Source organism: Euleptes europaea, chromosome 17, assembly GCF_029931775.1.
Source record: "Euleptes europaea isolate rEulEur1 chromosome 17, rEulEur1.hap1, whole genome shotgun sequence".
Lineage (NCBI taxonomy): Eukaryota > Metazoa > Chordata > Lepidosauria > Squamata > Sphaerodactylidae > Euleptes > Euleptes europaea.
The window spans coordinates 21,729,010-21,741,440 of NC_079328.1; the positions used below are offsets into that span (position 1 = coordinate 21,729,010).

At 45.2% G+C, this 12,431-nt stretch overlaps 1 protein-coding gene across 4 annotated transcripts in view; it reads left to right on the plus strand.

The window, feature by feature from the left end:
• NDRG4 (NDRG family member 4) overlaps positions 1 to 12,431 on the plus strand; it is a 50,727-nt gene that overhangs the window by 24,549 nt on the left and 13,747 nt on the right. For all 4 annotated transcript variants that reach the window (XM_056862256.1, XM_056862257.1, XM_056862258.1 and 1 more), the window contains 3 exons: positions 8,749 to 8,869; positions 9,704 to 9,766; positions 10,859 to 10,919. In XM_056862256.1, the coding sequence (XP_056718234.1) occupies positions 8,749 to 8,869; positions 9,704 to 9,766; positions 10,859 to 10,919 (245 nt within the window). The remainder of the gene's footprint in view (positions 1 to 8,748; positions 8,870 to 9,703; positions 9,767 to 10,858; positions 10,920 to 12,431) is intronic.

Below are 12,431 nucleotides of genomic sequence, written 5' to 3' on the forward strand. Positions count from 1 at the left end.
GGTCTTTTCCAGTGACTCTTGTCGTCTCATGACGTGACCAAAATACGACAGCCTCAGTTTAGTCATTTTAGCTTCTAGGGTCAGTTCAGGCTTGATTTCATCTATAACCCACTGATTTGTTTTTTTGGCCGTCCACGGTATCCGTAACACTCTCCTCCAACACCACATTTCAAAGGAATCTATTTTCTTCCTATCAGCTTTCTTCACTGTCCAGCTTTCACACCCATACATAGTAATAGGGAATATGATGGCATGAATTAATCTAGTCTTGGTGGCCAGAGTCACATCCTTACACTTCAAAATCTTTTCTAGCTCCTTCATGGCTGCCCTTCCCAGTCTCAATCTCCTTCTAATTTCTTGGCTGCAGTCTCCCTTGTGGTTGATGGTGGAGCCAAGGAATAGAAAGTCTTGAACAATTTCAATTTCCTCATTGTCAACCTTAAAGTTGTGTAATTCTCCTGTAGTCATTACTTTTGTTTTCTTGATGTTCAGCTGTAGTCCTGCTTTGGCACTTTCTCTTTTAACTTTCAGCAATAGTTGTTTCAAATCTTCACTATTTTCTGCCAATAATGTAGTGTCATCAGCATATCTCAAATTATTAATGTTCCTCCCTCCAATTTTCACTCCACCTTCATCTAAATCTAATCCAGCTTTCCTAATTATATGTTCTGCATATAGATTGAAGAGATAGGGAGATAAAATACATCCTTGTCTGACACCTTTGCCAATTGGAAACCATTCAGTTTCTCCATATTCTGTTCTAACTGAGGCCTCTTGTCCAGAGTACAGGTTACGCATCAAAACGATCAGATGTAGTGGCACACCCATTTCCTTTAAAACCAGCCATAGCTTTTCATGATCCACACAGTCAAAAGCTTTGCTGTAATCTATGAAACACAAGCTGATTTTCTTCTGAAATTCTCTCGTACGCTCCAGTAACCAGCAATATGATCTCTAGTGCCTCTTCCTTTTCTGAAACCAGCTTGAACATCAGGCATTTCTTGTTCCATAAATGGTAACAGCCTTTGCTGTAAGATTTTGAGCATCACTTTACTTGCATGAGAAATTAATGCAATGGTCCGATAGTTGTTGCAATCTTTGATGTCTCCTTTCTTGGGAATTGGAATGTAAATGGATTGTTTCCAGTCTGTGGGCCATTGTTTTGTTTTCCATATCTGTTGGCATATTCTTGTCAAGATTTTGATGGACTCCGTTTCTGTGGCTTGGAATAGCTCTATTGATATCCCATCTGCTCCTGGTGATTTGTTTCTCCCGATTGCTCTCAATGCAGCTTTCACTTCACTTTCTAAAACTGTAGGTTCTTCTTCAAAAGATTCTTCTTGGAAAGAATCTTTTATCCTTTCATCTCTTCTGTATAGTTCTTCAGTGTATTGTTCCCACCTTTTCTTTATTTTGTCCTGTTCAGTTAATGTATTTCCATGCTGATCTTTCAGCATGCCTAACCGTGCTTTAAATTTCCCTTTGATTTCTTGGATCTTTGGAACAGATCTCTTGTTCTTCCTTTTTTGTTGTTCTCTTCTATTTCTTTACACTGGTTATTATAATAGGTCTCTTTGTGTCTACGTGCTAGTCGCTGGAACGTTGCACTTAGACTTTTGATTCTATTTCTGTCACCTTCTACTTTTGCTTCTCGTCTATCTCTGGCAATTTTAAGAGTTTCCTCAGACATCCATCGAGGTTTTTCTTTTCATTTGGCTACAGGAATAGTCTTTGCACATTCTTCCTTGATAATATCTCTAGTTTCCACCCATAGTTCTTCAGGTTTACATTCACTTGAACTTAGTAATGCAAATCTGTTCCTTACATGGTCTTTAAACTCTTCCGGAATATTGCTTAGATTGTATTTTGGTGCTATGAATGTTTTGGTGTTTTTCTTAAGCTTTATCTTTATTTTCGATATTAGCAATTCATGATCTGTACCGCAGTCGGCTCCTGGTCTTGTTTTGGCCGAGAGAATAGAGCTTCTCCATCTTCTGCTTCCAATTATATAATCTATTTGATTTCTATACTGGCCGTCTGGTGATGTCCATGTATACAATCGTCTATTTGGTTGCCTGAAACATGTGTTTGCAATGAACAGATAGTTGTCTTCACAGAATTCTACGAGGCGTTCTCCTGCTTCATTCCGTGCTCCTAGCCCAAATCTGCCAACAACATTTGATTCTGCTTTGTTTCCTACTTTTGCGTTCCAATCACCTATGATTATCAGCATATCTTGTTTAGGTGTGTGATCAATTTCTTCCTGAACACTGGCATAAAAACTTTCAATTTCTTCCTCATCAGCATCTGTAGTTGGGGCATAAACTTGAAGGATGCTTATGTTGATAGGCTTTCCCTGAAGTCTGATTGATATTATTCGGTCAGACTTTGCATTATAGCTCCTGACTGCCTTTGCTACATCTTGCCTCACTATTAAAGCAACTCCGTTTCTTCTCTTTTTGTCATTCCCTGAATAAAACACTTTGTAATTTTCTGATTGAAAATGTCCTAATCCAGTCCAATTTAATTCACTTATTCCCAGGACTGAAATGTCCATACGTTCCATTTCTTGTTTAACAATTTCAAGCTTACCCTGATTCATGCTTCTCACATTCCATGTTCCTATTTTATGCGTCGAACAGCTTCGGACTTTCCTTTTGCATCTATTCATGTCAACCACTGAACGTCCTTTCGGCTTTAGTCCAATCGCATCATTAAGAACAGAACTACTCGTACTCGTACTACCCCAGTAGCAGATTGAGTGCCATCCGACCTGGGGGTCCCATCTTCCAGCACTATATCTTTATTCATTTTGGTTTGTCTCATCATAGGGTTTTCAAGGTAAAGGTTGGTCAGAAGTGGTTTACCAGTGCCTTCTTCTGCGCAGTACTAACCAGAGTTAGCCGTAGTGGCACTGCCTTTGTCTACGAAAGATCTTCCGCCTGTGTCACCTTCCACTACTGCTGCTGCCCAGTAGCTAACCTTCAGGGATTCCTCTACCCCCATCCCCATTGGAACTGCCTGTTCTCTTCTGCGGATGTGGCCATTGATCCCTTAAGGGGGTGGATGCATCTTCGTCTGGTGTCTCAGCTGTGACCATTCCGTCTTGAGTGACTCTGCTAGGAGTTTAGTCTCTTGATAGAGTCTAGACCCCTTACGGTATTGCTCTCAGCTTCCCTGACACTCACAAACCCCCTCACCACGTTAAGGTGTGCACCCAGAAGGGGAGCACAATATTGCCATGGGACAAAAAGGTGATATTGTTCTGGAAATCTTGAGGTAGATTCCTGGGGTGGCATGTTAATAATGCACCAAATGCCTATGGTGACATTTTTAAATGAACAGAAAACTCCCCAGGGTGAGGGTGTCATGCAGACAAAACCTCAGAGAGAAGAGATCACAGCAAATCCAAACGCATCTGGTTACATGGTGCATTCCCACTGTAAAGGGTGGGAACAATCTGAGAGACGGTTGTTTTACAGATCCCCTGGCGAAGCACTCTGCAAAATGCATAAGATCTTTAAGTGAAACTTAATTTTAAAAATCCCTCTGTGTCATTTTTCTTCTTCTCTGCTGTGACTCTGTATTGGTGCGCCCCCCCCCCCACACTTCTGGGTGACAATGCAAAATGAAGGCCCCCTTGAGTGGTAAAACTTTAAACTTAAGGATGGAGAGATGCTCAAACGAAGGAAAGAGAATGTGGGATGCATTGGTTGCTTCAGAATGACCGCAGGAACACATGGATTTTCTGGAAGACCACTCGAATACGTTGAAATGAAGGAGGTTGATTTCTTACACGATATAAGTCACCCCCATAGAATGTTTATTAACATCTGCCATTTGAAGATGGTCCCTATAGATACTGCTTTTTATAAGATTTTATTTTTTATAGATGAACAGAAAACAGAATATAGAAAAAAAGAATAAAAAATTAAAAGGCCATGTCATAACAGCAGTTACAATTGTGTCAATTACATCAGAAGAAAAAGCAAGAATATAACAATGTATAATGATTTTAAAAATGTGACACTTATGAGCAGTATATAATAGCATAATGATAAGTATTAAACAGTTATGCTGTAGGCAACTAATCCCCTTTGTTTTGGTGATTTCCAGTGAAGGTTCAGAAAATCAATGCATTTTTGTAGTCATTTGTAGTACATCCCCTTATCATTACTTTTAGCATCTCCCCTAAACGCTGCAACCTTGGCTGCCACAATCCTGTGCATGCTTACTGGGACATAAACCCATTGCATTCATTGGAGACTTCACAAATACACATGGTATCAGGGTCTCAGAGTGAAGAGCAGGAGTGTCTCCACCTTAGAGCTATCCTACTCAAAAGCTCCTCCCCAGATCTGCACTCAAAGTCACGCCTCCCACACGCTGCACCCGCAGTCCTGCTTCCTCCACCAATCCCTGTCATTAAACATGTTGTGTAAATACAACTATAGGTTAAAAAAAAACATTTCACATTTCTTTAGCCAAAGTTGTCATTAAGGTGTGAGAAGGATATGTGTGGGGTGAATCTACATAGAAGTAGCACCAAATTCTGTACTGTTTGCTCTTGGATTTATGAGCTCCCTTGTCCCCTCTGTCTCTGATGCAAAGTGTAAAAGACCCCTCCTCCCAGACATTTATTTATTGAGGCTATTTTACTTTGGTCACATTATGAGAAGACAAGACTCACTAGAAAAGACAATAATGCTAGGAAAAGATGCAGGCAGCAGGAAAAGAGGAAACCCCAACATGAGATGGATTGACTCAATAAAGGAAGCCACGGCCTTCAGTTTGCAAGACCTGAGCAAGGTTGTTAATGATAGGATTTTTCAGAGGTCGTTAATTCATAGGATTATCATAAGTTGGAAGTGATGCACATATTCTGTTTTTCTCCCCTTTGGAGACCCAATAACTTCCTCCTCTCCCTATTTTACCCTCACAACAACAACCCTATGAGGCAGGTTAGGCAGCGAGACAGTGATTTGCCTGAGGTTGGCCCATGAGCTTCCATAGTGGTGTGGGGATTTGAACCTGGGTTTCCCAGGTCCTACTCTGGCATATGAACCACTGTAGCACATTTGGTCCTTGTGTGCCTTCCAGAGTTTTTAATCCCTCCTTGAAGGCACTAGAGCAGTGGTTCCCAACCTTTTTTTGACCAGGGACCACTAGGACTTTTTTGTTCGGTCCAGGGACCCCAAGGTTCAAAATAAAAATTCAGAGAATTTGAAAATAAACTTTAATCATAACTGTTAGTTAGACATTAAACTTAGAATAATATTTGAATATATATATATTATAATAGAGAACTTTTAATTGAAAATATTAATTTATTATGGGTTTATAACTTTGTTTCGCGGACCTTAATTTAGTTCTTGCGGACCCCTGGGGGTCCACAGACCCCTGGTTGGGAACCAGTGCACTAGAGGAACATAAGAAAGGCCATGCTGGATCAGACCAAGACCCATCAAGTTCAGCAGTCTGTTCACACAGTGGCCAACCAGGTGCCTCTGGGAAGGCCACAAGCAAGACAACTGCAGCAGCATTATCCTGCCTGTGTTCCAAAGCATCTAATATAATAGGCACGCTCCTCTAAGACTGTAGAGAATAGGTGTGCATCATGACTAGTGTTCATTCTACAGTGTTCTGCCTGGCTCTCCTTTCAGCAAATCATCCTGCCTTCGAAATCCATCCCAGAGCTGAGGATCAGGCTGTATTCCAGTAAAGAACCCGGTGTAAAAGGGTGTGTAAAAGGCAGGCCTGTAGTCCCCCAGCTAAAACATCACTTTGCAGATGCACAGAAGTTTACTGCAGAGGTGTATGGGAATTCTGGTGGCTTTGTAGAATGGCTCGACAATATAAAGATCTCCACTATAAAATGAGCACCCAGCTTGCTGGGGGTAAAGGGAAGATGACTGGGGAAGGCAATGGCAAACCACCTCGCAAACAAAGTCTGCCTAGAAAACGTCAGGATGTGACATCACCCCATGTGTCAGGAATGACCCAGTGCTTGCACAGGGGACCTTTACCTTTTTTTACTATAAAATACAAATTCCAGGCTCCCTGCACCTTCAATTTGCCTCAATCTGTGCTACAAAGGGAGAAGGGTTTCATCTTTTCCCCTTCCTCTGCTGTTGCTATTTGAAGCAGGCCACCCCTCCCTCCTGCTCGGCGATTGGCATTTCAAAGGAAAACGGGTCCTTAAACCTAAAACCGAAGTCCAGTGGCACATAAAAAGACTACCGTTTATTTCCGTATGAGAATCAGCCAGTCACAGTTGGCTTCCTCAGACAGATAAATACGCCTTAAAACGAGCCTGCAATTCGCAGGCAGACTGAAGTGCATAATGTTCATCTCCTCTGAGCGCCGCGGAGCACAGGGGCGAGAGGACACATGCTGCTTGTCCTGCTCTTTCCCCCTGAGCTCTTCACGGTTCTCTGCCCGCATTAAGAGGCGCCACCATGAGCTGCGGAGAGCAGCGGAGATCCCGGGGGACTTCAGGAAGGGAAGGCAGAGTAGAGCAAGTCTTCAAATAGAGCTTCCTTTCTCAGGCAGGTGAACGATTCCTCCCCCACCCCTCCCGCCGCCCATCCATACTAACATGATGGATGGTTTAGGCCACGCATATGTCTGTGTCAACAGCCTGATGCTGATTGGCTAATGCCAGAGGCAGCGGCTGCAGCTGGTAAGCCATGAGAGCCCAATCATGTGAGGCTCAGGAAGCTGCTGTTGCTTCCAGGAAGGTCACCTTGGAAGTCTGCAGAAGGGAGGAAGGCAGGGTTGCCTGCAGGCTGCCAGAGAGATGGATGGGGCTGGAAAAAGGAAGAAACAGAGCACAGGATGGGAGACGAAGGCTGATTCCCTACAGGCACATTGGGGCTGGGCTGGGGAGCCCACAGGAGTTAGCCCACCGAGCCAGTAGAGTGGAGTGGTTGGAGTGTCAGGGATCTGGGTTAAAATACCCACACTGCCGTGAAGCTCAACAAATTGCCTTTGCCTAAGCACTACCTCTTCCCCCCCCCCAACGTACCTCCCAGGTTTTAATGAGGTTCAAATTGGGAAGAGAGAGCTGTGCACGCCCCTCCGAGCTCTTTGCAGAAAGGATGGGTATAAGAACGTTTTAAAACTGATTTATTTAAGGTGTTTCTATACCCATCTTTCTGCTGGACAAGGTAGAAGAAGAGGAAGGGTTGGTTTTTATATGCCGACTTTCTCTACCACTTAAGGAAGAATCATACTGGCTTGCAATCACCTTCCCTTCCCCTCCCCACAACAGACACCCTGTGAGGTAGGTGGGGCTGAGAGAGTTCTGAGAACTGTGACTAGCCCAAGGTCACCCAGGTGTGTTCGTGTGGAAGAGTGGGGAATCAAACCTGGTTCTACAGATTAGAGTCCACCTCTCCAAACCACTGCTCTTAACCACTACACCATGCTGGTAAAAACCAACATAAAACAATTGGATTGAACAAACCAAAAGGCAACACATTAAACTCGAAACTAAAAACACCACATGTCCCAATCAGCAGAGTTTTCACCCAGGCAGTCTCAAAAGCTCCCCGGAACAGCTCTGTTTTGCAGCCGCGCTGGAAAACCAGGAGGTTTGGAGCTCCCCTGGCCTCTTCTGGGGGCTTGTTCTAGAGGCATGGGGCAACTGCTGCAAAAGAATGTGATCAGGCGGAGGAAGTATTCCCAGTAGTCACTGTGTGTGTGGGGGGGGAAGAGACACCCCAGACTGATTCAAAGACTGTGTGGTTCAAAGAAGAAGGTTTTGGGGTACTGCTGGATCAAGACCCTGTATGATTGCTATTTACAATGAAAACCCATTCTGGACCTTTGGCCGTGGAACTCCCAGCACCGTGTATACTGAAGTGCTTAGAGACTCTGATTCTTGAAGAGCAACTAAACAAGCAGCTTTGAGCAAGCAGATGCACTTGAGGGGGCAAGAAAAGACCTTCCCAGCAGCCCCTTTCTGTGCTCTGGCTGTAGGCAGCAGAAAGCCCCAAGGGAGCCCTGGAGGAGAAGTCGGTCAGAGGAGCACAGGAGACCTTGGACGATACTGGGTTGTGGGGGAAGCACTGAAAGTGCAAAAGAGGCCATCAGCATGTGCAGCCATGTGCAAAAGAACACCTGAAGCGGCCTTAAACTGGGACAACAAGTTGGTCTGTCGAGGTCAGGATTGTCCTCTTTGAATGGCGGTGGCTCTCAGGAATCCCACGATAAATGATCCTTTTAGCTGAGGATGCTGGAGATTGAACCTGGGGCCTTCTGCATGCAAAGCAGATCCTCTACCACTGACCTTCTTTTTTTGCTGTCAAGTCACATCTAACTTATGGCAATCCCTGGTGGGGTTTTCAAGGCAAGAGATGTTCAGAGGTGGTTTGGCATTGCCTAGCTCCACGTCACGGGCCTGGTATTCTTTGGAGGTCTCCCATCCAAATACTCACCAGGGCTGACCCTACCTAGCTCCTAGTGGTGCCCTGACCTGGATAGCCCAGGCTTGCCTGATCTCATCAGATCTCAGAAGCTATTTAATTTCCCAGGACTCTAGTCACTGAAGCAGTAACGAGTGGCCTGCAGAAGGAGTTTCCTTCCCCATTACTTCTTCCAGCAGAGCTCTAATTGGAGTAGCTCAGAGTTCATTGCAGCAATCGTGCCTCTTTATTCCCCCATCAGTTGCAGGATTTTGTCCTCTGTCCTTTTGGCCTTTGATGCTCATCTCCTCCTGTCTTCCCCTGCTCTGATCTCTTGCAGACAAGCTTTGTTTCAACACTTTCTTCAACTATGAGGATATGCAGGAGATCACAAAGCACTTTGTCGTCTGCCACGTGGATGCTCCAGGGCAGCAGGCAGGAGCCTCGCAGTTCCCACAGGGGTAGGTACCTCTAGGGAGGGAGACCCAACTCTTTCTCCCTTGAGGGAGCAGATGTGTGTGGGAAGTGCTGCTTGGCAGCCCAATTCCAGCTCCTCCCTTCTTTGCAACCCCACCTCTTCTTGCTCTGTCATGTGATTCCATAGTGGGCTTCTGTTAGGGTTGCCAGCTTCGGGTTGGGAAATTCCTGAAGATTTGAGGGTGGAGCCTGGGAAGGGTGGGGTTTGGGGAAGGGAGGGACTACAGAGGGGTATAATGCCATTGAGTCCACCCTCCATAGCAGCCACTCCCTCAAGAAGGACCAACCTCTGTCGTCTGGAAATCAGTTGTAATTCCAGGAGCTCTCCAGGCGCCACCTGGAGGCTGGCAATCCTACTTCTGTTTCATGCCGCACCTCTGGGGCTCAGCCTTCAAAAGTCCCCAAGCGTTCCTCGCATACTAGCCAATACTGCCCTTGAGAGGAACATCTTTGCGCAACCGCGCTGTTGATCACATTAGCTGTGGGAGTCGGGCCCCAAATCAGGACAAAGGTGAGCCTCTGCAAAGGCCAGCTAAGGCATAACCAAGGTAGATAGTTGTGTGCCGCCAGTAAGAGTAGGGCAGCCATACAGCCATCAGTAGGGGGAAGGAAGGAGTCAGCATTTCCTCACAGCAGATGCAGTGCTTTCTGGGAGAGAGGATGTGCTTCCTAAAGGGAGATTTGGAGTTTCCCAGAGAGTTGGTGGCTCATATCTGTGTCTGGCAACTTCCAAGACCCCTGCTTCTCTGTCAGGCACCCCAGGTCCTCTGTCAGGGCACAAGGTCATCTTTCTGCCTTCCCCTATTCTTTCTTTACAGGTACCAGTATCCTTCCATGGACCAACTAGCTGCCATGCTGCCCAGTGTGGTTCAGCACTTCGGGTGAGTCTTGCCGTTCCTTCTCATGGCATGATGGGGCAGGGCTGTGCAGGGAGATATCACAGGCCAGGTGATGCTGATGGGTTTAACATGTATTTATTTATTTAAAAGATTTCTGTGCTGCCTTTCCACTCCATTGAGGGTCCTCAAGGCAGCCAACGTTAAAACATTTCAGACAGTTAAAAGCATTTAAAATATAAAATATTTAAAACTGAGGAATAAGGCAATAAAGCCAAAATGGGCCACCAGTTCCTACTTGGAAGTATGAGTCCACTAACGGCATTACAGAGCCAGTGTGGTGTAGTGGTTAAGAGTGGTGGACTCTAATCTGGAGAACCGGGTTCGATTCCCCGCTCCTCCACATGACGCCTACCGGGTGACCTTGGGCAAGCTCTCTCTAAACTCTCTCAGCCCATGCAGAGTGAGGCTATGGCAAATCACCTCCAAACATCTCTTGCTTTGAAAAACCCAAGGGTGACTTGACAGCACTTTCCACCACCACTAATGGCATTAGCCCTACAGAAGGCTGGCCTAAAGTGGCCCCTATTCAGGTGCGGTCCTTGGTTCTAAGCACCGAAATGTGAGCTAGGTGGCTTTCACTTTGCAACCCAGTTCTGTGGGTATTTCGCTGATGTCACTGTCAAATAGGGAGGTTGGCTAGCATTGGCACAACAATACTATGCTAGAACTGGCAGAACTATCCAAAGTGTCCTAGTCCCTTGTCTTTGGCTCATGGGCCAATGTGAGTTCAGTAAACATTGAGTGAAAAACTCAGGTTGGATCTTTAGGGGAGGGGCTATGGCTCAGTGAAAGAGCACCTGCTTAGCATGCAGAAGGCCCCCAGTTCAATCCCCAGCGTCTCCATTTAAAGGGACTAGGCAAGTAGGTGATGTGAAAGACTTCTCTGCCTGAGACCCTGGAGAGCTGCTACTGGTCTGAGTAGACAATACTGACTTTGATAGACCAAGGGTATAAGGCAGCTTCATGTGTTCATGTTAAATGGATTGAGTGAAGACGGAAGGTAGACCAGTGAAGACTCGCAGTCGGGAAGCGACCAGGGAGCGGCTCCAAAGAAATTGACTTTCTTTTTCTCAGGTTCAAGTACGTGATCGGAATTGGAGTGGGAGCCGGTGCCTATGTCCTTGCTAAGTTTGCCGTAAGTGACCTCCAGCCATGAGAAACCATGTGATGGGAGTGTAGTGTAGTGGTTAGTGTCAGATTAGGATCATGGAGACCCAGGTTTGAACCCCTGCTCTGCCACAGAAGCTTGCTGGGTGACCTTGGACCAATCATTCTCTCCCAGCCTAACCTACCTCACAGGGTTGTTGAGAAGATAAATTGAGAAGGAATGTTGTAAGCCGCTTCTGGTGCCCATTGGAGAGAAAAGTTGGGGTATAATAAATAAGAAGGCTTGGATTTAGGCCTTATGGGAGGAACTTCAGGAAGAAGACAAATTAATGCCCACAACAATGTTCTCTGGAATCTGGAGCCCAAGTCTGTGCTTTTACTTGGAGATAAACTCCACTGTAGATGTGCACAGGGTTGCAGCTCTACGGGCATGCTTGCAGAATCTCCCTTACCATTTCAGCATCAGTTAATGTGCCACAATTACTTACTATCTGTACAGTCAGTGTAGTGGACTAGATTGGGACCTGAATGCCTTTTTCAAAGCTTTTTCGTCCTCCTGGTTGGACAGCACCATGGTCCAAAACTGAGAGCTGAGATTTGACGCTGCCCCTTTAGCCTCACCTGCTTCTGCCTCTGTTGACCTTTTTCTTAGCATGAGGGCCAAAACAGACATGATAGAGATCAGTCTGTAAAAACTAAATGGCACAAAACCACAGCCACCATGTTGATCATGGCCATAGGGGAAAAGAAGTAGAGGCCCTTCGAGTCCTGCTTGGTTTTGCTAATGAGAACAGGGCTGCACACGCTGCATTTTAAAGGGAAAAAGACAGACTCACCCCCGCAACCTTAAAACAGCTAATAAAGGTGCAGGAAGCCAGGTTTCAGTAAGCAAAACCAAGCAGAGCTTGAAGGGTTAAATCACATCTTCCCTCCCAGCATGTCCAGAATCCAAATCATGGCCTGGTGTACAATTTACAAATGAATCTGTTTGACCTTCAAATATCTTTGTACATTTATACCATATATAAGGGATTACATCCTGGCATCATAATAAAAAATCCAGTGAAAATCTCACACAGGATCTGTACTCACAGTTGCTATTCACGGTTCTATTTGAATTACCATCTTTTAACCGTTTTGTAAATGCTGTACTCCAATATCTCTATTCCTCTTTGTAATTTTCTGCAATGTGATTTTATGCCAATAAAGGAAGGATAAAAAAGCCACACCTCTTGTTACCATTCTGATTTACCAGGGACAATGCTCACTGTTGGACAGTTGTGATTGCGTACCCTTAGAGACCAGAAAGTTCCAAAACACTTATCAAATCTCAAATACAGTTTTCTAGTGTCAAGAGTTTTGAAATCCTGAAAAGTGGTTAGGTCTGGTAACAAAGCAAGGATACCATGTTTTCCCAGGAGAACAGCCACATTTGGAAGATATCCTGTGTACAGCAACTAGTATACCCAAGTTTTGCAAACGCATGACTGTCCCTCAGGCATGAATGAATGACCCTCCACTCATGGTTGCTCACAATCAA